Genomic DNA, 22,617 nt, shown 5'->3' on the forward strand with positions numbered 1-22,617 from the left:
GAAATCACCTAAACACCACTAGAAGTTAGCATATCTGGTCTACGTGAGGTTTGAGGTCATAGAGTTCAGTAGAGGGCTCATATAAGGGTTCATTTCTAGAGTGACTAATTGTGTTATATTGAAAGGAATAGTTGGACATTTTGGGAAATGCATTATCTGGTGTAACACATTTGAAACTTTCAACCAGAGAAGGCAGTAAAACACTGCTTTGTGGGATTAAGTTACTCTTAAAGCCATTACTGGTGTTTTTCCATCAGTGGGACTCAGAAACTCGTAACCTGGAGCTTCCCATATCTGACCCTTTGAGAACTAAGGCAAGCTAAGGCAAAGGTGGCTGGTTCTGCCTTGCTTTCCATTGTATTTTACAAACTGGGAAGGATCAGATGTACATCTTGAATGAAATGTGTCCAAACTTTTGACTGGTACTGTAAGCAATTGAAAAGGTGACAGCGAGACAGACATTGCCATTTGTTCAAAAATGTGCGCTCCATTGTTCTTCGTTATATATGAAGTTAACAGTCCTCGCTGATGTACACACAGAAGTGAAACTGTGGTTACCGCTATGTTATTGTGTTTGTTGTAGTTGAGATGTGATGACACATCTGTTTGACTAATCACAAATGACAGTGCTGAGCATCCTCCTCCCTCTGCGAGTACCTGGAGCTTGATTTAGTACCACCTCCCAAAGGGTGCCAAAATTTTGCTCTCGGAGCTTATCTCCAAAGCAGGTGGAGGAAAGTGGAAACAAAAGCAGAACCCCAGACAACGGCTACAAGTTCAGTTATGGGTCAGTAAGTCCCAGTAATGGAAAAACACCATACATGTAGAATTTGATAAGTTCTGACTTTGGCACTTCCCAGTGGTCTCAAAAACAGACACTGCAACAGACAGCAATGTGCTTCTTCCCCCTGGGATTGTCTCTTTGTAGACAAACAAAACCATATGCTATCAGACTGATTTGATACTATAATCACATAAAACAATTCTACATATAGTGGCCCTAAGAAAAAGTTAATGAATAACCTTTCAAGCAAAACCAGCTGCTTCAGCTTTACTGAGGAGGATAAACATCGTAGATCATTTTTCTCTCTGTTTATGATCTGCTAATGGAAGGTTTACCTTACAATATAAAACAGAATAAATGCCGTTAGAGGCTGCCAATCTTCTTGGCAATGGTATTATTTATTTACAGTCATTATATTAATGTCTTAAAATGATTGTGAAAGGTATAATTTAATGAAATGGTACACACAGCAACTTTAAAGGCCTTCATTGAGGATCTAGGTGGAAGGGAAGTAGGATCATTGTTGCTATATGATGTGTATTTCCACATGTTTCTTTGTGTGATGATTTCTCAGACGCTCTCTGACCTGTCTGGCTGAGTTGTGAGGTACTCCGGCTGCGTCTGGATGGCAGGATGGCGACAACACGTTGGCTGAGGCTCGAGCGCCGTTTTTTGATCCCGCTTCCCAGGCTCCCAAGTGCCGTGTCTGATTGGCTGCCGTCTGCGTGCTCCATGCCATAGATCTCACCACTCACACTGGTGCTCTTCATCATGTGGCGGCCCGTTGCGCGCATGGCCCGGCTGATAATCGTGTTTCATAAAATAAATCATGCTTATTTAAATATCACCTCATAATTCCTCTATTGAAAGGTAAGAATAAGTGAAAAACACAAACATGCATAGTTAGTGTGCAGTGTAGATGTGTGTGTGTGTGTGTGTGTACCTGAAGCGTCCCCGGGGTCTCTCTGACTGGATGGACATGTAGCTGGTGCTACTGATGCGAGAGGCACTGCTGGTTCGAGAGATGGCTGACACGTCGCTGACATCACTGTCTGAGGATTTATGGGAAATGTTCTCACTGCTCCTCCTCTGGTCCTTGTAGAGCTGCAGGAAAACACACAGATTGTGTGAGACAGATTGATTAGTTGATTGCAATCAATCAACTAATCAATGCTGATAATAATGCTACCCATGCTCACTCACACAGGTGTTTTCACTTATTGCAGCTAATTAGTCTGCAACTTCTTTAGCTGTTTGTAACTACTACCTAGTTACATTGTGTTGCACCTTTAAAACTTAAGAAATGTTTTAGTTAGTTCCTTAGTAGTGTAAATCAGTTGCTATGAAACATTTGTAGTGCCGTCTCCTTCCCTCTTCACTCTAAACGGGTTAGATATTAGCAAGCTGTGTGTTAGTTTTATCATTTAGTTCAGTTAGCTAACCAACAGTAACAGTAGCTTGTTTTTCTTTAGTGATGCTTACTTTTCCACCTACATTATAACCAGGCTAAGTTTCACCTCACGAAGAGCTGGGGCAGCCAGCTCCTGGTGTTACTTAATGTGACACTTAATGGAACTAAGTCATCATTAATGTTATTATTTACACCTGTGCTTTTCCTGCAATTATGAGACAAGTGTCTGCTGTGAAAAAGGTCTACAAGAGGAGGTTTAATTAGGCAAATTAAGTGAAAACACATGATTGATGTATGTATGGGAAAGAGCCTTTATAGTGCCCAATACTGCACTCTGGAAGTAAGATGAAAATGATATGTGTAGATGGTATTAGATGTTTTTTTTTATCAGATGTTAATTATTACATATTTATTGTGAAATAATTAATAAATTAGTAAATTTAATGTCTTAATAGAGTGGTTGGCTACAGGTATTCATTAACCTTAGTTGATCTAATGAGACAGTTTGATCAGTTAGAGCACGGTATAAGTATAATTATTGGTTTCAAAAGAAAATCCCATTCATCTCACGATCAGAATGCTGTTTCAGAAACTTGAAAATGAAAGCTACTGTAGTGTAAATCTCTAATTGCTTTTTGGAAACCCTCCTTGTTATTCAAGCCTTGATCACCTTCTATCACTCACCTTCAATGTGTTTTAATCCATATCACAGCATTAGCTGCCACTTGGATGTTTTAGCCAGTTTGTGCTGAAGATCTATATCAGATTTAAATCATTTCACATTCAGTCCGATGGGGGACAGTGTAATGCATCACAAAGACAGCATTTTCACGATGCATACAAAAAAGTTCTACTAATGGCATGTACACATGTGTGAAAGACAGGATATCGCCATTAAACTGTCAGTTTTCTATAAGTTAGGGCTAGGAAAACCAGCAAGTATGGATTGTACATTTCAGTATCCAAGGTGTTAGGCACATTCTTGAGTGACTGCCCAGTTGGAACCAATTCATTTTATTGAGTGGTCTCCACCATTACTGAAACATAATTTATTACTTTCTTAAACAGTGAATGCAATTCACTGCGATGCACTTCAGCAGCATTATGGCTCATAATATCTGGCTGGAAACCCTCACAGTCCCTCTCCACTCTCCTGATGAGTTTGTTATAAAGTGTACTGTCAGGCTGAATGAAGCCAAAAAAGGGCTGAGGCCCACCTCCTGTTTGTTCTTCAGGGAACTGTCCAGGTCCTGTTGGCTGGAAGTGGTTGCAGCTGACACCCGGTTGGAATGAACCCTCCTCTGGAGCTGACGAACACACTCCTCTGCTACCAGGGCTTAACACACACGCACAAAATACAAGAAATTCAGATAACTCCCACTTAACCAGACACTGTACTGTAAATTGACCCATTTGCACAAAATTAATGTTCTAGTATGGTCATCAAGGAGAACATTTTATGTCACAGGAAGTGACATAAAGGGGATACTTGTCAACAGTGTGCACGTTGATGTTCAACTTTTCCCTTACTCAGACTTGATGATTCAGGTTTAAATGCACACATACTCATGAACACACACCTTGTTCTACGGTGTTGCTCTTGGGGGGAAGCTGTGGGAGCTGCCTCACTCTGCGGGCCGAGGAGGACATCACTGAGGAGGAAAGAGACACACCACCTTGGAGCAGGCCCCTAACACAAAATAATACGATAGTGAAGCAGACAGAGAAGAAAACAGACAGAGGGAAGAAGAGATGGAGAGAGAGAGGATTGGAGGACAAGAGAAGAAGAATGAACAGAAAACAAGGATGAAAAGAATGGGAGTAAAAAGGAGAGAAAAGGGAATTTGGGTCAGTATGTAGAGTACGTGAACCAGGGTGAACACTGCAGCACCGGTCACTCGCTGGTTGGATGTCACATTTCTTGAAGCAGTATTATTTTGACAATACTCTGAGGGAATGCAAAAACCGAGCAAAAAAACATCTATTCACACTTCATAAATTTATATAAAAACATTAAGTAACAGAATGTGGCTATAAAGCATCAGTTTGTGGAAATAAATCACAGCAACCATGTTTTGGTAAAAAAAAAAAAAAAATCAGTGGCAACAACATATTCACAAAAGGAAGCAAAGTGAAGCTTGTTCAGGGGTTGGCAGTGAGGAATCCTGTTACCAAAAGAGCAGCAAATAAAGATTTAGACAGTGAAAAAACAAAGAGAAGGTGTCACCAAAGAAAGCCTTCGAGCACAAATCCCACCATGTCTGCAGACAGTCATTCATTCTAATGCACTCTCACAGAAGACCCAAGAACAGGTGTATTACACTGTAAATGACCTACAATCACTTCGTCTTTTCCAGGTTTGTCTATTCTTGGTGTTCTGGTCATTTTATTAAGCCGCTGTATTTAGAATAAAGCAAGTGTAATAAATGACTAATGTTTAATAGATTAATTATTCTAAAATACACGGTCCAATGATTATGCATATCTTAGTTACCCTTGTGTTTTACAAATTATCCTGGTAAAAACATTCAGATGTTGTTCAAGGGACACTGGAACAGACCAAAATATGCAACACAGGAATTTAACATCGACCACAAGTATGAACACTGCACTTACACATCCACACCACACATATACAGTAGATACACAAATACAGAATAGCAGCAGCATCCGAGGCTGTTTTGTGGCAAAGACGTGTCACATAAAGCACACACATACACAAACTGACAAAAGTATGTAGGAGTGAGAGAGCAACCCTGACTTCTCAAGCACAATATCTACAGAAAATGAGAAGGCAACTGCCTCTCTGTTACTGGGATAGTTACAGAGGACACATTCATTTGAGGGGAATCCCCTTACCAAGAGGCCGCAGTGGGGCCTTCTTTCCTCTGGAGCCCCTTAAGATAGAGGTGGGCTTGATTCTGGTACACACACACACACACACACACACACACACACACAAACAAATGCGACACAGTCACACAAGTGTCATACAAACCCAAAGCCCCGCAACACAGTGCACAAGCGGCAGCAATGCAGGAGCAGAAAGGGGAAAAAGTATGGGGTTGAGGAAAAACAGAGAAGGAAAAAAAAAAGCAACAGAATACAAATAAATAAAACGTGATCCAAATAATGTTAAATGAAACATTAGTAAAATCTCTTGCTTGCAGGTAGCATTCACCTTGATTTGCTAAACAATCTTAACCACAAAAAGTACACACTCCTTGAAGAGTGTGAGTATGGCTCGAGCCACTTAGGAGAATGCAGGTTATGAATGATCGACATCTAAACATCCAACCCTGTCTCCTAAAGATAACATTTATATATTACTAATATTTGCAACAGCAAATATCATTTAAAAGAAACATAATTATACCACTTTGGTTCAGACTGAAATATCTCAACAGCTATTGGATGGATTGCCATAGAATTTTGTATAAATATTTATGTTCCTCAGAAGGTGAATCCTGGCTATGGTGGTCCCCTGACATTTCCTCTAACACCACTATGAGGTTGACATTTTTCGTTGATTTTAGTGAAATGTCTCAAAAATCAATGGATGGATGCCATCAATTTTTTTCAGCCCCTCTTTCAGCCTTTATCAGCCTCAGCTGCTGGTATCGAATGAAAATTGTCATAGTCTCACCTCATACTAATAACAGCCAGATAAATTTGGTGGAATTTATCTGGATATGCACAAAATGCCTCAAAAGATACATAAACCTATTTCAAATCTTCACCAACTACCAGTTAAATACCAATAAATATTTAGCTTACAACTATCAAATGACGTCCATGTTTTATTGTGTGTCTATGTGACTGGCCATAAGAGGACATATTTAGAATCCCTGCCACAATCTAAGACTTGCTTACAAAAACATGGCTTCTTCCAAACTGGTAAGTGGGTTTGAGACAAGCCCCCAGGAACAGTGCAAGGCTTTGAAGCCAATTTGTAATAGTGGCCAAACCATGAAATCACAACTTTGTGTCTGTCACGTGATGCACACTGGCCCAAAAAATAGACTTGCATTGTGAAAGAGATGTCTGTAAATCAGCGGATACATCTTTTTGAGCATCACAGCCCCTGTGAAATGACTTGTTTCACTATCAGAATTTGATCCATTTGGTCCAATAACATTTGGAAAGTTTAGAAGAGCTGCACGATTGAATTATTTTAACCCTATTCAAGTCGGTGGAGGGCTAAACCATAAGTTAGTGGGCTCGGCCGGCGGAAGTATCTGGCAAGCCTGCTCTAGTCAAACTAGTCTAGTCTAACTTTTCTAGCCTCATGCGCCACTGAGCAACTTTCATAAGAATGAATGGAGCCCCGCCTCCAACGCTGTATCCAGTTCTCTTTATACATCCATGGTTTGAGAAGCTACAATAGCCATTTTTAAAAAAAGAAATTTGAGATTGGTGTAATTTCAAGCTCTTCCTATCAGTCACCTCATACACTAATGTTTGACATGTGCTGAGCCTACAGTACATGCCTTACCTGCCACTGTCAGAGAGCTTCCTGCCAAGAGTCTGACATTCAGGTGTTTCCAGGGTCCGAGGCTGTCTGGAGAATGGTGGATGAGCAAAGGGAACACAGAACAGAAAAAAAGATGGATGGATGGATGGGTGGATGAGAGGATGGAAGAGAACATGATGGAGGATAAATCATTTAGATTTAGAAGAGTCTGACTCTGTCTGGGGGCTGTCATTGGCCTTATAAGTTTATGATCTGGAAAACAGGAAATAGGAGGCATGCTGTGATGGATGGTATGGTGGTGATATGAATAAGGAGTGCCACACATTCATGCTTCATCTGTAACTCTGTGTGTGTGTGTGTGTGTGTGTGTGTGTGTGTGTGTGTGTGTGTGTGTGTGTGTGTATATGTGTGTGTGTATGTGTGTGTGTGTGTGTGTGTGTGTGTGTGTGTACCTCTTCTTTGTACTGAGGTGAATTAAAGTCTCTTGAGTAGGAAGTAGCATCCATATTCTCCATTCATGGACATGAGGATGACAAGGATGATACATGCACCGCCACACACACACACACACACACAAATGAACACACACAACCACACTTATGAATTATGAACATTGTGAATTCTAAGTCAATGCTGGGCACTAAGCCTTGAAAAACAGAGACTTCTCAAAGACTGAGAGGAGAAGGCGAGCACACAGAAGCTGCAAATGCAATTCTCAGAACAAAAAGTAAACTCTGAAAGACTGCAGGAAGCAAACTCAACAAGGCGGGATTTCACACCATAACCAGTACAAACTACAAGTTCAAAAAGAGCAGAAACCAAGGCTAAATACAGTGAAGAAAAGATAGAAAACCAACAGGACAAAGGTATGGCAACAACCACAACCAGGGACGAAAACTATCTCTACAACTCTTGTACAGTACAAGTACAAACCACCAGAAAGCACCACCCACGAACTGAGGAGCCATAATAGCAACCCTTCACACAATGTGAGTGACAAATTGTAAAACAAAGTAGAACTTCTGTGCCTAGAGGACATTGTGACTTTTATTTTGATTTCAAGTTCTACGTTGTAAATCATGTTCACTCTCACTGTGTCCAACTAATTCATCACCACATACAGTACCAGGGGTTTAGGTTTAGCAATCGAGAACTAAATTGCAAAAGAATAGCTTGTGATTTTATCTTGTATTTCATAAAATAAAGTGAAATCACACAGTTGCAACTGCAACTATTACTGGCTTCAAGAAAATAATAATTTCAGTTTTAAACTAGTTTAAGAAATAGTTAATGAAGCTATAGCCAGCAGGCAGTTAGCTTAGCATAAAACCTGGAAACAGAGAGAAATGGCTAGCCTTGTGCCACACATTAAATCCTGTTTGTTTAACCTGTACAAAAACTGTGTAAAAAGGTGTAAAAAGGATAAGTTGGAGTTATATGCTACATTATTCCTTAGACAGGAACAGTGACTTCCTGGAGTTTTATCCCCTTGTTTCCAGTCTTCATGCTAATCTATGCTAACCATCTCCTTCATATTTAACTGACAAATATGAGTGGTATCATCTAACACTCTGAAAGCAAATAAGTGCAGTTTCAAAAATGCACAACTATTACTTTAAAGGCATTTGAAAATGTGAAAATCAGCTTTTTTCCTTCTGCATTAAGTCAAGTTAAAACAAATTGTGCTTGTTTAATTTGATACAAGATAAAGTCACTCCCTACACATAGTGCTTTTATCAAATAGAAAGATTTGCAGTGGTTTAGGTTACAAATTCACTTCCAGCTGTTCACATAAATATCAAAACTTGGCAAAGATATTGGTGTTAGCTGCAAATATAAGGTAGAGCTTGACATCTGCCTGCACCTAATAAGACCCAACTGAACCCAGAGGATTTAATTAAAGTTTGAGAGAATTAGTTCCTTACGTTGATGAAAATAGTAAAAAAAAATAAATTAATAAATAAAAAGGAAATTGGTAACATATTTAATGATGAATCGCATTTTTCTCATAAAGAGCCCTTTAACTTTCATTTAGATTGAACAGGAAAGTTTAAGGTTTGGGCCCCAGTGGCATCAGATTTTAAGGCATAAGTCAAGCTCTAGGAAGCGGTTGGGGGTCCACAAAAGGGTACCTGTCATCTTCAGGGGAAGCGTGTTGGATTAGAATCCTGGGACTTGCGGGACGTCTCCGGGGCAGGGAATGGGACAAAGATTTTCTATGTGTACACGGGGAAAAAAATCACTTCATTGAAAAAAATCCCTGGTTGATAATCTAATATGCATAAGAGGGCAACAGCCACTGCACACATGCATTCTCCTAAACAATGGCCACATACCAACATAATACAGCACCTAATCTGGTTAGATTGAAAAAGTGATTTTTTTTCCTGTTTGCAATTTCCCACAATTCAGACAATGTTGGCATCTTCTGGGGGAATTTTTTAAAAATAGTAGCCTTGATTGTTGACAGAGATCATTTTTAACATGGTCAAATTTTACAACACCAGTATACCAATTCCTTGAAATCTAGGGGTGCAACGGTACGTGTATTCATCCTGAACCATCATGGTACAGATGTTACGGTTCAGTGCATGCAGTCACACAAAGAATATGCTCCATGACCCAAACAATTACTGTCAAAATAGTTTAATAATCCACTTCCTCCAATGTGCAGAATAATAACTCTAGAGCGCGAGTTCCACCCAGAAGGTTTTGGCAGCGCATTACTTAGCTGTAGTATGCTCATGGGTGTATGCTAGCCGGCTTAGCCAAGGTAGCCTGGTTACCCTGCAGTGTTGCTGCTATCAGAATGACAAACGAGAAACCCATAACACTGACCGAGTGCAACACTATTATTAAATATGCTCTGTTATCTCCATAGTGAAATGATACCACCTCTCCTCGTCCCCCTCCCCTCTATGATGGTTGTCTCCACCGTCATTTCTGACGTGGTCAGACAGCAAGAACCAGTTCTAAGAGAAAAATGTAGTTTAAGTATGAAAGTAAAGGTAGTGGTAAAGGAAGTGGTTTGGTCCCTCTGAATTTTTTTATTTAACCTTTATTTAACCAGGAAGTTCCTTGAGATTGAAATCTCATTTCCGAGTGAGACCTGGCCAAGACAGCACACCAGTTACAGTTTAGTAGAAATAAAACACAGCAGATAGGGAATACAAACATCAAAGAACACAAAGAAGAGACTAAATCCAGCTCATACAGGCAGTTACTTTTCATGGACTTTTAACATGGCTTTAAATTTTTCTATATTTTATATATATCATTATATATGACATCATTAGATTATTAATACTGAAGCATCAGTGTATAAGCAGCATGTTACTGTTGTAGCTGCTGGAGGTGGAGCTAGTTTCAACGACTTTATATATAGTTAGACCATAAATCAGCATAAAACAGCTGTCAGCAGGTGTCCTGACTCATTGCAAGAAACAGAAACCTGTTTTCCTTTTCCACTGCAGCACAACTAAACTGTTTCAGTAATAGTTTCCTCTGCAGCACCACTAAACTGTTTCAATAATGGTTATGGCCAATGAGCCATTGTTGGATGTTTATATTTTTCAAAATAAAAGACCAAAATGTTATTTTCTACCTTTCCTCTTTTTTCTGCTGCACTGAAATTGTACTGAACTGTGACCCCAAAACTGGGGTATATACTGAACCGTGAATTTTGTGTACCGTTACACCCCTATTGAAATTATATATAAGATATATATTACCCAAATTAATGTAACAGCAAGTCATTGCAAAATCAGAAAGCCAAGCCTTTTCATGCACAGAGTAAAAAGCTAATTGTGCCTATCATGGCTACAAGTTAAATGTAATGCTTCAAGAGGCACCCTAGTCGCCATGGCTGGATTAACCTGTTAGGGGTGCCTCATGCAAACATTTCCTGTTGGTCCCCTACTGACCCCCACATACCTCCCTCTTTGTAATGTGTATGTATCCTATGCCTGTTGACATTTCTTCCAGTGCAGTAGTAGTACTCCTGTGCTGGAATAACACTTAATTTGTGTTCATCTATGGTAATTTGAACAAACCCAAATTTTCATAAATACACATCATGTAGCACACAAACTAAAAACTAAAATAACAGGCCTTTTAAAACTAGATTTTGATGTAGGGTCCCTCTGCAAGACAGGACCACAATATTAGCTTGTAATGCCTTACTTAATGCTTACTTTAGTGGTGCAAATTCCCCAACAAATTTGCAAATAATCAAATTACTGAAACCAATTAAATTTTCAGTGAAACTGAGGCTTTCCCTGGGTATTTGGGCCCAAGAGGAAGTTGCCTGCTTTGCCCGGCTGATAATTGCCTGGTGGCCCATGGGTTTAGGGCGCAGACCATGAAATGTAATGTCCCTGATTCGGTTCTGGCTGGGACATTTCGTTGCATGCCATTCCTCAGCTCTCTCTCCTTTTATTTCCTGTCATCTGTCATGTAATTAAGGCAATGAATGCCCAAAAAATACTAAAAAAGAAATTCAAGCTGCAATAATTGGTTTTTCAGAATGAAATTCCCTCTTTGTGTTTCCATGAACAGTATTTCCCTCTTGAGTAGTGTGGTAGAAATACATCCTGGCAGGCACATATCGAGTTTGCTGTCGGGGAAACATACCAATGACAAACCTACATGCAATTGCCAGGATGACTATACCCAATAGAACATAACAAGAACTGTGAATTAGGACCCTCATCTCTTATAGTGTCACACTACAAAGGTATGACTTCACAGTCAAGTCTTTCAACATACAAATGGTTCTTTGATTACGCTGTGGATGATGGTTGACCAAGAAAGCAGTGCAAGCACCACAGATCTCTTTGGATCAAGCTGCACAGCTGGTTACATGCCTATTTTTTTGATAAACAGACCTTGGTGACAATGGGATTGGAAGTGAGGTATTACTAAAGAGTGTATTTGAAAAATTAGGCACATCAGTGGTTGAAGGGTCAGTTCTGCTGAAGACTGGATTGTGTGAAACTAAGCGGGATCAAACAGGTTGGTTGGTGAAGTATTTCATCTTTAGCTACAGTAAGTAGAGCCTTTGGGAAGGTGTACAACAAGAGGTGCATCATTTCTGATGTTGGGGTGCCAATAGTGCCCCTACTTTGATGGGTCAATGAGGATGTCTAGATACTTTTTTTTTAAATTGCATGCAATTTAGATTTTAAAATTAAGCAATTCTGAAATTTAACAAATAGAAGTATTATAAATGATACTTGTTAATGATCTACTCCAGGCAGTTTTGAGAAATCATTGCACCTTCATACACAATTTGAGGATTATGCCAAAGCAAAGGAGCTGCTGGATGAAACAGCAGAAAGACAGACTAGAGTAGTGTACAGCAGGAGTCTGAGTGGTGTGAGGAGGGGGAAGCTTAATCTTCAACTAGTGTAGGACAATTCAGAGGGGGAGAAACTACAAAGACCAGAAAGGTAGGATAAGAGACTACATGAGGGGTGATGGGGTACAGAGGCTGGTACCTTTCAGACTCTGGTGAGGGGACATGATTGTCTGGAGTTAGACAGTTGGCACTAGCGCTCCTAACCCTGTCCAGAGAAGGTTGAAGATCACTAGAGGCAGCACAGCACAACATGCCATCCAATGGAGGAAGAGGAGAGGAAGAGGAGACAGAAGGAGAGGACAGAAACAAACACAAAGAGAAAAACAATGGACAAACAGAAAAAACATTTTAAAAGAAAGTCCGGTTAGATTCCCAAAATCATAATGCTAATCTGAAAACCATGACTGGCTGGTTGACGTAAGGATGGGTATGTCTTTAAGTTGTCATGGTTGTCATGGAGATGGAATACTGTATGGCGGAAAACGTGTTTTTTTTAAATTGTCATGGCATAGGATGGAATGATCTCTGCACTTTTTTTCCCAATCTTGCAGTTTTACAATCATATATTTAACCATGGATAACAATCTGTATGCAGACGTGTGCGTGTCTTACCTAACCATCACCTCATCTGTCAACATTTGAATGCGGTGTGTGATGGAGCGGCGCGTTGCCATGACCATGTGCGATCCCACGACAGAGCTTATCTTTCGACATGCAGGCAGCGAACTAGTCACAAGATGAAATTTTCAAAAAGAGCATGCATTCGCAAATTAAGAAACAAAAGAAAGGAAAGAAAGCTGAGATTGGGAATCTAATCTGCGAAGCTCCTACTGCTGAGGAAAATACTCACATATAAAGAAGTCCACAGGCTTATGGAGATCTCAATCTTATCTCCTTCTACTATAAATATGTGAAGTCTTGCAGATGTCCTAACTCTAACATTGGTGATTATCAGGTTTTACTACAACAAAATAATGAAGTGCTTCTCCATTGATTGGGGAAAAAAAATCACACTGACAACACAAAATGTCTCATAAAAGGTCTCAGTATGCTTCAAACAACATACTTGTAACATCAACTAACAGTTTGTGAAAGGCCCTTTCTAACATTAGAAACAGATGGATGCATCCAACAATTTCCTGGACTTTCCTTCAATCTTCCTTTATGAAGAGACTGTCCCAAAGTGTTTGCAATTATTCATATTTGTATCATATTTGTATCCTTCAAGAGTGGCCATAGATTTTAGATGAAAGAGGAGCTATTTTTCAAAAGTAAAAAAGTGCCATTAAATTGAATCCAAAGACAATTTCTCTTACTCAGTCAGAGCATTTCTGAGGCTTGCATGGGCGTGAAAATGGTTGAATCATCAGTACAAAACATTAAGGACTGTGTTTGAAGAAATCCTGAACATTTATTTTGATTTAAAAATTCCATGTCAAAAAATGTCTACATAAAAACTTCAGGGCAGAAGTTAACTAGGACTCCCAAGGTGCATTTCACAAGAAACATCCAATCGCAAAGCTTTAAATTGTGTTCCATGTGCTACTTATGGTAGGTGAAAGCCTAAGATTATGCAGTTAAGAAAGCAGCTTAAATCAACTAACCTCCAGATTCTGGGTCAGTTTTTTTGATTAATTCAGCAACTATGACAATGTGTTTTAGCCTCAACTGCAACAATGTGTTCTGAATTCATAACAGCTCTATTTTGTGCCTCTGACTGGTTTATTTGCCATTGCGATGGTACTTGAGGATTATGGGTATTGTAGTCACAGTGGCCGGCAATAACATAAATCTGTGTAATAGTTACATTACCCACTTGAAACTCGTGTTTCCGTGTTTCAGTAACATTGAGGATACTGTTAAAAGTAGATATGGGAATACAGACTGGGGAAAATACTTTCAGAATCATCTTTATTCGGAACAGATATAAACACTTTGTTTGTTTGAGGCATACTGAACCCTTAAACTTACCTGTTTGTGTCTTTTTGGATACCATTGAATAAAAGTGGCATCTTGGGGGGGAGTGTGTTATTGTGCCTAGTCGATCTCCTGAATTTAGCATGCATGCAGCAGACAGAAGAGGGAAAATGGGAGGAATGGGTGGAAAAAGAGAACAAAAGAAGTGTGTGGGAGTGTTTGGACAAACAGAAAGTTCCTTCAGGACAAAAGATGTGGCAACTTATCCAGTGATTTTATGCACAATGTAGTATGTTATTAAGCTTTTAAGCATTTAAGGATATTGTACAAGAGGCTCATCAGCTGATTTAATCCATTTCTACTTCAAGACATTTACTGTACTAGAAAAGCAAGGCAAGTTTCATGTTTCAGAACTGTCGGTCAGAATTTCTGCGAAACAGTCAGTTTCTCAACAGCGTAATTCTTGCAAAAATCACTGGCAAAGCATGAAGGTTTTTGCAGTGTAAGCGAGTATAACTACTGCATGGCATGACTAGCATACAAGCTTCAAAAGCCAGCTTTCATCCCTACTGACAGGCTTAAAACACCTTCCTCTCTCAAACACATCCATGTGTACAGACAGTACATACAGAAAGTGTTTATTGTCTTACTATGTTTCTATCACAGACAGATATGGTTGTACCTGTTATAATCTGCCTCTCATGAGACATACAGATGTGTTCTCAGGAATGTAACTTACCTCTATGACTGTGTGCATGGGTGTGACTACACTTGATACATAAACGTTCTTTGACATATAAAAAATCTTGATATCTAAAACTGTATCAGTGTATAGGAAAAGAGTGCAGAGACAAGATCTCTGAATCATTTTAATCACAAAGCTCAGATCGAATTGGTTGATAATCACTGGTTTGATTTTTACAAGAGGGCCGAGAGTGAATCCTTATGGATCTTTTCATGACACAGATGTTGAGCAAACCTTGTGTGTTTATTCTAGCCCTAGTAACCCATACTGTTGGCCTGGTTGTAGAATAGCAGCTCGCTACAGTAAGAAGCACAGTCCTGTATACAAGCATGGTCCTGTAGTGTCCTCTTGTGGATCTGAGGCAGTAGTACAACTGAACAACCACAGAATTTCTTTCTGCCTTTTTATAGATTTCAATTTTTCCTAGAAATGCCAGTTTACAAATCTGCTTCGTAATTGCCTACCTGTCACTTTCCTGACAATCCATTTTACCAAACATAATGGCTGGAACTGAGTCTCACTTCAGTATATTTCTTTAGGTCTGCAATTTTACTCTTACTGAATTATGTTGCAACTTCTTATCCTTTTTTGTGTAACAATACAAAGACCATTATGTAACTTTATTGCCTTATGTATAAAGTAATGCAACTTTTATTCTGACATTTTAAATTTACTTTTACACCTATAATACAGAAATCAAACTCAAACCCAGAGCCAAAATGTAAACAATATGTCATGATTGGCCAATTTACCTGGTGTGGAGGCACTCAGCACTTTTGCCTCGCATTGACTGGTGGATCATGATGACCTCACTGTGGTTACCATGGGGATGGATGACACATGAGGAAATCAACAACAGTCAAAAAACCAGAAGAGCAGAGGGAGAAGAGGGTGAATAGGAAAGAGAAGCTGTCGCTGATTTCTATACATAGATGACACACACATACACACACATAGAAATGCCATAGATTTTTGCAACCAAAGCCTTTTTGTCTAAAGACTGCCCTAAAGTCACTACAACATGACAATCAACTGATGGGTACTGCACCAAGCTCTGTTCAAGTCCAAAGAAAATAATTGTAATAAAAGAGAAACTCAGTGAAAGAAAGTGCAGGAAAAATGAAATATTAAAGATAATTGCAAACAAAAGAATTTAACCTTTTTGATAAAATGAGGTTTTGCCAATACCGATGACAGGCATTCACACTTCACAGATTCCCTCCGCAACGGACACAGTTTTGCACAAAAAACTATTGTCTCATACCAACTTTGCATACAAATATGCGGTCACTATCACACACAATAAAAGCAAACAGTAAGAGAATAATTTCTTTGACAAACACTGAAACGACTGATGACATTTAGTCTAACTAGATGTATTATGAGTGGTTCTCACACACACACAGACACACACCTGTCATCCAGGTACTCCTCCTCCTGGTGGCGACCTCTGGCAGCGTCGTAGTAGCGGGTTGGAGAACGAGAACGACGAGCGTGAGGAAGTTCATCATCCAGACTCCTGAAAGAAATACAGAAAGACGGAAAGAAAGAAAGAAAGAAAGAAAGAAAGACAGAAAGAAAGAAAGAGGAAGGAAAGAAAGAAAAGACATAAAGAAAGAAAGACGCTTATGTCAGGTTAGTGGTCAGGCAGTATTGCAGCAGACTCTTGGCGGGGCTCATTTGGCTCGGTCAGTAAAAGCAGAGCTGGCAGCACTGTGTGTTCTGCATCAGACAGACATTTCATTAGTAGATGGACTCTGTTTGCTGGCTTCCAACAAACTCTCTTATTCCTCCTCACTCTCTACCATGTTGCATCTGCCTCTTACAAATATTAGACAGATGTCTCCTCACCAGGATGATACTGGTCCTTTAACAGGACTAAGAGTCAACAGCCATGCTAGCATCTCTATGAGGCTTTACTTTTACAGAGGTGCTTTGAGCTAAATGGTGATGTCAGCATGCCAACATGCTCACAGACACATTATGCGGATGTTTAGTAGGTATAATATTTACCATTTTCACCATCTTAATTTAGCATAATAGCATTTGCTAATTAGCACTAAACACACACATAAACCAAAGTGCTGTACAAATGGAAACTTTGACCTGAAGATGGTGCTAGATGAAAGGATAGGGAATCAAAGTTGTTACAAATCATCCTGAGGAGCACATGAATGTCTGCACAAAAATTTGTGCAAATCAATGTAGTACAAGTTGATGTGGCACTACAGGAAAAGTCAGGGGATCAAAGTTATTGGGCTTCATCCTCAACCTCCCAAATTTCGTGGGAATCCATCCAACAGCTGTTGAGATATTTCTGGGTGGACCAAAGTGGTGGTGATGCATGCCTTACTATCTCAAGTCTTAAATACAACCATGTCACAGGAGTGAGCTAGGAGTCCAAAGCACTGAAAAGTTCCTTTGGTCATTTTGATCATTTCTCTACTGTGTAAACTTTTCACTACTGGAATTCATTGCAACCACCATGAAGCTGACCATAGCACCCGCTCTCCATGAAGTGCAAAATTACACTTTTTCAAGCCTACATGAGCTTAAAAGCATTTCATACTCAAAAGATTTGGGTCTATCACCTTTAACATAGTCAGTCTTTTTTTCCTCAAAATGCTTGACTCATAATGATGCATATGTAATACATTACTGCTTTATTCATGTCAAAAATCAATATGTTTCTCTTTCAAAATGTAACCTTGTGCCAACCTCTGACCCTCACCTCTGAGTGGGAACGTTTGGTGGCCGTGACCGGATGCGCCCCTGCTCCTCGCGGTGCGGGGAGACTGAGCGGGAACGTATGTGATGGGTGGGTGTCCTCTGCTGATCAGGCACCTCCAGGGTAGACGTGGGCTCCCGTTGCCTCCCCCTGCCACGCTCATCTGCTGCTGAAGTGCAGTGGCAGTGCACATGCAGATATGAACACACATGCATAAGTAAATGTGGATGAGTGCACAGAAATCAATGTAAACATGGCAAACATGGAGAAAGAACTTCAAGCCATTCTTCATTGGTTGCCAGTGCAAACCTAATACAGCCCTGATGCACAGTTGATTTAGAGTGAACACCACAACGGCCACCTGGATGACACATAGTATCTTAGCTTAGACAGGACAATGGATAATAACTATAATAATTAGAGTCAAAGTATCTAATAATGACAAATTAAATAGACTTTAGCAAAACGGCAGCCTGTACCTTAAACCTTCATACCTAGATATGAATTATTGTCACTCAATATCATCAGTAAATAGAGAGCAGTATATGCGGTGTGCAGTACAAAAACACACTCCAAATCAGGAAATGCAACAAATGTGTTTTCCCTTTTAGTATGTGATTTGGTATTTGTTGCATTTCTGGATCTGGGGTGCGTTTCCCTTAATGTTTTCGCTTTCACTCTTGTGTGTGCTTTATCCTTAGGGGCCACCGTACTTCTGGCTGAAGACTATGCCATATGAATGCAAAAAACTCAAATCATTTATTTATCAAGTCCCATGTTTTAGCTTTTATGTAGTTGGAGCCTGTAAGTGGCATTAAAATCATCCATGTGTTTTATAAAGATGGTTTACTCTAGTAATGATTAATACACAACAACTACCATTATCTGATCTAAGAGGACATTTGACCTATAAGTGATAAAATGTTGCTACTGTCTTGTGGAATATATGTGAGTGAACATGGCTAAAAAAATATATTTCTGTTATTTTCTAAAATGTTTCTGCAGTAATTTTATCTGCACAGTCTCCCATTACTGTCCTTATTCACTGAATTAACTAGTAAAGTATACATTAGCTAAATGTGCAGTATATACAGTATTTATACACACACACACACACACACACACACACACACACATATATACATACATACACAGTCTTCCATGTCACACCATCACATATTTAAATAATGTACAATTTAGATTTACAACTGTATCAACATGTAAGCCTAGCATATGAAAGTATTTACTTTACTACTACTTTTTACTCTTAAGAAAACATACATGTTAACATGTTAGCATGGTGCCTGGCAGCTACAACAGGACAACCTGTCCCTTGGTTACAGACTAATAAAGATTAGACTAATAATAGAACTGCAGCAGGCTATTTTTCATTACTGTGTACTGTATTTTTAAAATGTAGTAACAAAAAAAGCAGAACAATCTCTGAAGATAAAAATATAAATAGAGAGATCGGCCTTGAAGAGATCTGTGCAACTGTGTCAGGCTTTGTTGTGATCCCAAGGTCACTGGCTTCATTTCCAAGAGAACAGCATCTCAAAGCTCACAGTGGGCCATTAGTTTTGCTTTGGAAAGTGCTACCAAGGCTTTACTTCATTTATTCCTACCATGCATGGGAATTAAAACAAAAAGTTGGTTAAAGTGATGTGGTGAATTTTGCAATCCCTCCTGTCTGTTTTTGACACAGAACACATATATACACACATAAAGGGTTTGACTGATATGGTTTGTTAGGAGATAATGCAAGCTGAATCTCAAAATAATTTAATGCCAAAATAGAATTCCATCAATTTAACTATTCAGTGTTTTCTCAAGAAGTTTACTCTTGTCTCTTAGTGGAAAGTGTCTGAAACAACCTATAAATCATTATCCTGAGGTACAAAAACTCTACATTGATATTCAGGATGATAAAGTTTTTCATACTGATGTGGAATTTGATTAGATTTCAGGTATTCACACCAAACATTTTACTATAGTCTCCACTTTCTACTGAATCCCCCAAAACTGATATGAATAGTAATTTAATATAATTAAATGTATGTTATGTAATTTAGTAATAAATGTTTAATAATAAGCTTTTTGTATTCATACTTTAGACTGATTCTTAACAGCCCATACATATATAAAAACCTATACCAGTCTAACCCTCACATATGTAGACAAACACTCAAACAGACATCTACAATATACAGATGTACACTAATACATACACAAACAAAAAGCTCAGTGTTTCAACATACAGTACACGGTAGGACTGTACTCTCTACTTTGCTAATGGTTGAACTGAATAAAACTGTCACCAAAAGAAATGAATGTCTTTAAGGTGTACTTAAGATGTGACTCATTCCCAAGCTCGTCTGAGGCAGAACTACTATATCTGAGTGGAGCATGGAGCCAGCCCCATGCCAACATGTAGTCTACAACATGACAGTGTTTCCCATACACTGATTTCTTTGTGGTGAACACTCATACTGTAATTTTGTTGTTATCTGTGTTTTTATATTCACATTTTAAGTAATTTTGGGGACCTATTATGCTACTTTCCAGCTGTATATTTTTAATTTGGGACTCCACTAGAGTAGCTTTGCATAATTCGCAGTCCAAAAAACTCCTTATTTCTCTTATACTGGCCCTTTATGCAGCCCTTAAGTTCAGCTTCTGTCTCTAACAGGCAGTCTTAGTCTCTTAAGGCCCCCCTCCTGATGAGCCCACTTTGTTCTGATTGATCAGCTTTCCAGAGGCCTGTCAAGGGGCAGCCGTATCAAAGTTGTGTTAAGTCATTGCTGATTAAAACGCAATATTTCCTGCTTTTGCTGCTTCATATTAAAAGCTTTTATTAAAAGCTTAAATGACTAAATAACAGAAGACTTTTATAATGAAGAATTTACAAGAAATGAAACATGTTCATCACCGAATTAGCAGAGCTTCATTGGCGGCACTAAAAAACAGTCGACATAACAACATATGGAGATATTTGGAGCTCTTTGTTGAGCACATCAGTTAGAAATAATGCAGGGAGGAATAGTACAAGCAGAAACAGCCACAGTGATGATGATGTTTGATGAAGAGCTGCACACGACCAGCACACCTCCAACAGGTAAACTATTTATTTTACTTTGCCAGCTCAATTCAAGTCATGGCTAGGCGTGACTTCCCCCAAAACAATGGAAAAACACTATAATGTTAGCGGAGCAGAGCAGTGAACTGGCACGCTGTGTAAGGAGCAGATGACCATACAAAGAAATTCATCACAAACTGACGTTGGCTTGGGCTGAAAGTAGGAAAAACCTTTGGAAACCGAGCATTCAGAGCAGTCTGAAGCTGGTGCTTTTTGCTCACAGGGATTACTTCTACATACGTTTATCTCATTATTTGACACTTTGGCCACGTTTATGAACATCTGACATCTTAAAGCATAATAGGTCCCCTTTAAATAATACAACTATCGAATTCCATTAACAGGTCATTGAAAAACAAGAAAGCTTGATGAAGAATTTGGGTTTAGTTTACTTTCAAAGCACTAATTACAAACAGCATATAACTTAATTTTAATGCAAAAAAAAACTTTTCAAAATCAAAATTTCACCTTTCTTTAGTTTTTTGTCAGCTGATGTGAACTTAGCTTAATGCTAATATGCATGCATATGCATATGTATGTATGTATGAAATACATTTCAGCATAACATTTTGACACAAAATGTATTCCATACAAAAACTGAAAAGTGAAAAATGTAAAGAAAAAAACACCACAAATAAAAATACAAGCTTCTGGAAAACACTGCATGTAATACTAGGAAACGGCCCCCACCCACCTTTAGACACTACTGCTGTACCCCCATCATATTCAGGGTCTGTTACACGCTGAGAACCTACACAGTCATAGACACACACACACAGACACACACGCACAGATGTGTATTACACACACACGCACACAAATATGTATGCACACATCCAAGTACAAATGCATATTAGGGAAGGGAAGCGAAGGCAGACATTTACATTAACATACATGTTTTACATCGCTCATACATAGTAAAACACACACAACCCTTTGTCTCTTTCACAGTGATGCAAGAACACCTACACACACACTCACAAAAAGAGGATATGAAAGAGCTTACACATAAATATACACAATTACGTGCATTCACAGACACACGCAGACTCAGACTTACGCTGCAGCTTCCTGCCCGGGGTGTCTATGTGTGTGTGTCGTCGGGGCAGGTATGGGGAGGGTTGGGGCAGCGGTATGGATGAGACATCATGGGTTTGGAGTGGATACCAGTGAGGCTTGTCGTCAAGCAAGGCCGTCTCCAGCTCTATCAGGATCTGTTCAAGACATAATCCGCACAGTAAATAACTGCCTGATAATATAAAACAGACAGTAGGAGCTGCACAATAATATATCAGGGAAGATTTTACATGTACTGCTGTCAGGTATTTCTTTCATGTAAAAAAAACTCTGGTTCACAACAACCATTTCATATTTTGTGTCAAACTCTTTATCCTCAACAAAATAAGTTGTTGTTGTGGTGCTTTGCCACTGCATATAGAAATTATAACAGAGAAAATAAATGATGAAAATATTACTATATTATATATTAATATTACAAATTCTGGCCTTTATAAGAAAAATACACTCTAAAAATTACAACTGAATTTATAACGCTCTATACATTCTGCATGTTATTTCTTTAATCAAACCCATGCTGATAACAATGCCCTCCAACATACAGTATGTTAAAGGGAAACTTAGGCATTTTTCAACCTGGACCCTATTTTCCCATAATTTTGGTGCTCTCGCTCAATACTGGACCAATTCCAAAACTTTTTGTCCACATTAGTCACTCAGATCCAAAATGATAGGAAAATACAGTCCATGTTGAAAAATACCTAAGTTTCCCTTTAACATATCTTGTGTTGAAAAGTAATATAAATGTGTGTGAATCATAACTGTATTAAGAAATATTTTGACCATTGGAACAAGTTGAAAACACAACACTGACATATTGTCACCTATAAAGTTGGCAAACATGTCAGCAAACAATTGCTTTTTTACTCTAGCAGACATGGAGGATCATTAGTATTAATTGGATGTCATGTTTGTCTCCACGTGATGGACAAAAGTCAAATATTAAGTCCTCTCTAAGCTCTGGTCTGGTGTCCATCAACTGCAGA

At 39.0% G+C, this 22,617-nt stretch overlaps 1 protein-coding gene across 21 annotated transcripts in view; it reads right to left on the minus strand.

Annotated features, from left to right (window-relative positions):
- The window catches only part of LOC122997566 (regulating synaptic membrane exocytosis protein 1-like), a 101,127-nt gene that overhangs the window by 7,470 nt on the left and 71,040 nt on the right, over positions 1–22,617 (minus strand). For 10 of the 21 annotated variants that reach the window (XM_044373793.1, XM_044373788.1, XM_044373791.1 and 7 more), the window contains 14 exons: positions 21,615–21,768; positions 17,422–17,587; positions 16,105–16,209; positions 15,443–15,502; positions 14,000–14,077; positions 12,641–12,754; positions 12,168–12,257; positions 8,802–8,885; positions 7,122–7,178; positions 6,691–6,756; positions 3,776–3,885; positions 3,413–3,531; positions 1,728–1,888; positions 1,371–1,585 (listed from right to left, as the gene is read on the minus strand). In XM_044373793.1, coding sequence (XP_044229728.1) covers positions 1,371–1,585; positions 1,728–1,888; positions 3,413–3,531; positions 3,776–3,885; positions 6,691–6,756; positions 7,122–7,178; positions 8,802–8,885; positions 12,168–12,257; positions 12,641–12,754; positions 14,000–14,077; positions 15,443–15,502; positions 16,105–16,209; positions 17,422–17,587; positions 21,615–21,768 — 1,579 coding nt within the window. The remainder of the gene's footprint in view (positions 1–1,370; positions 1,586–1,727; positions 1,889–3,412; positions 3,532–3,775; positions 3,886–6,690; positions 6,757–7,121; positions 7,179–8,801; positions 8,886–12,167; positions 12,258–12,640; positions 12,755–13,999; positions 14,078–15,442; positions 15,503–16,104; positions 16,210–17,421; positions 17,588–21,614; positions 21,769–22,617) is intronic. The other 11 variants (XM_044373807.1, XM_044373795.1, XM_044373808.1 and 8 more) reach the window with 9 other exon arrangements.

Source organism: Thunnus albacares, chromosome 14 (assembly GCF_914725855.1).
Source record: "Thunnus albacares chromosome 14, fThuAlb1.1, whole genome shotgun sequence".
Lineage (NCBI taxonomy): Eukaryota > Metazoa > Chordata > Actinopteri > Scombriformes > Scombridae > Thunnus > Thunnus albacares.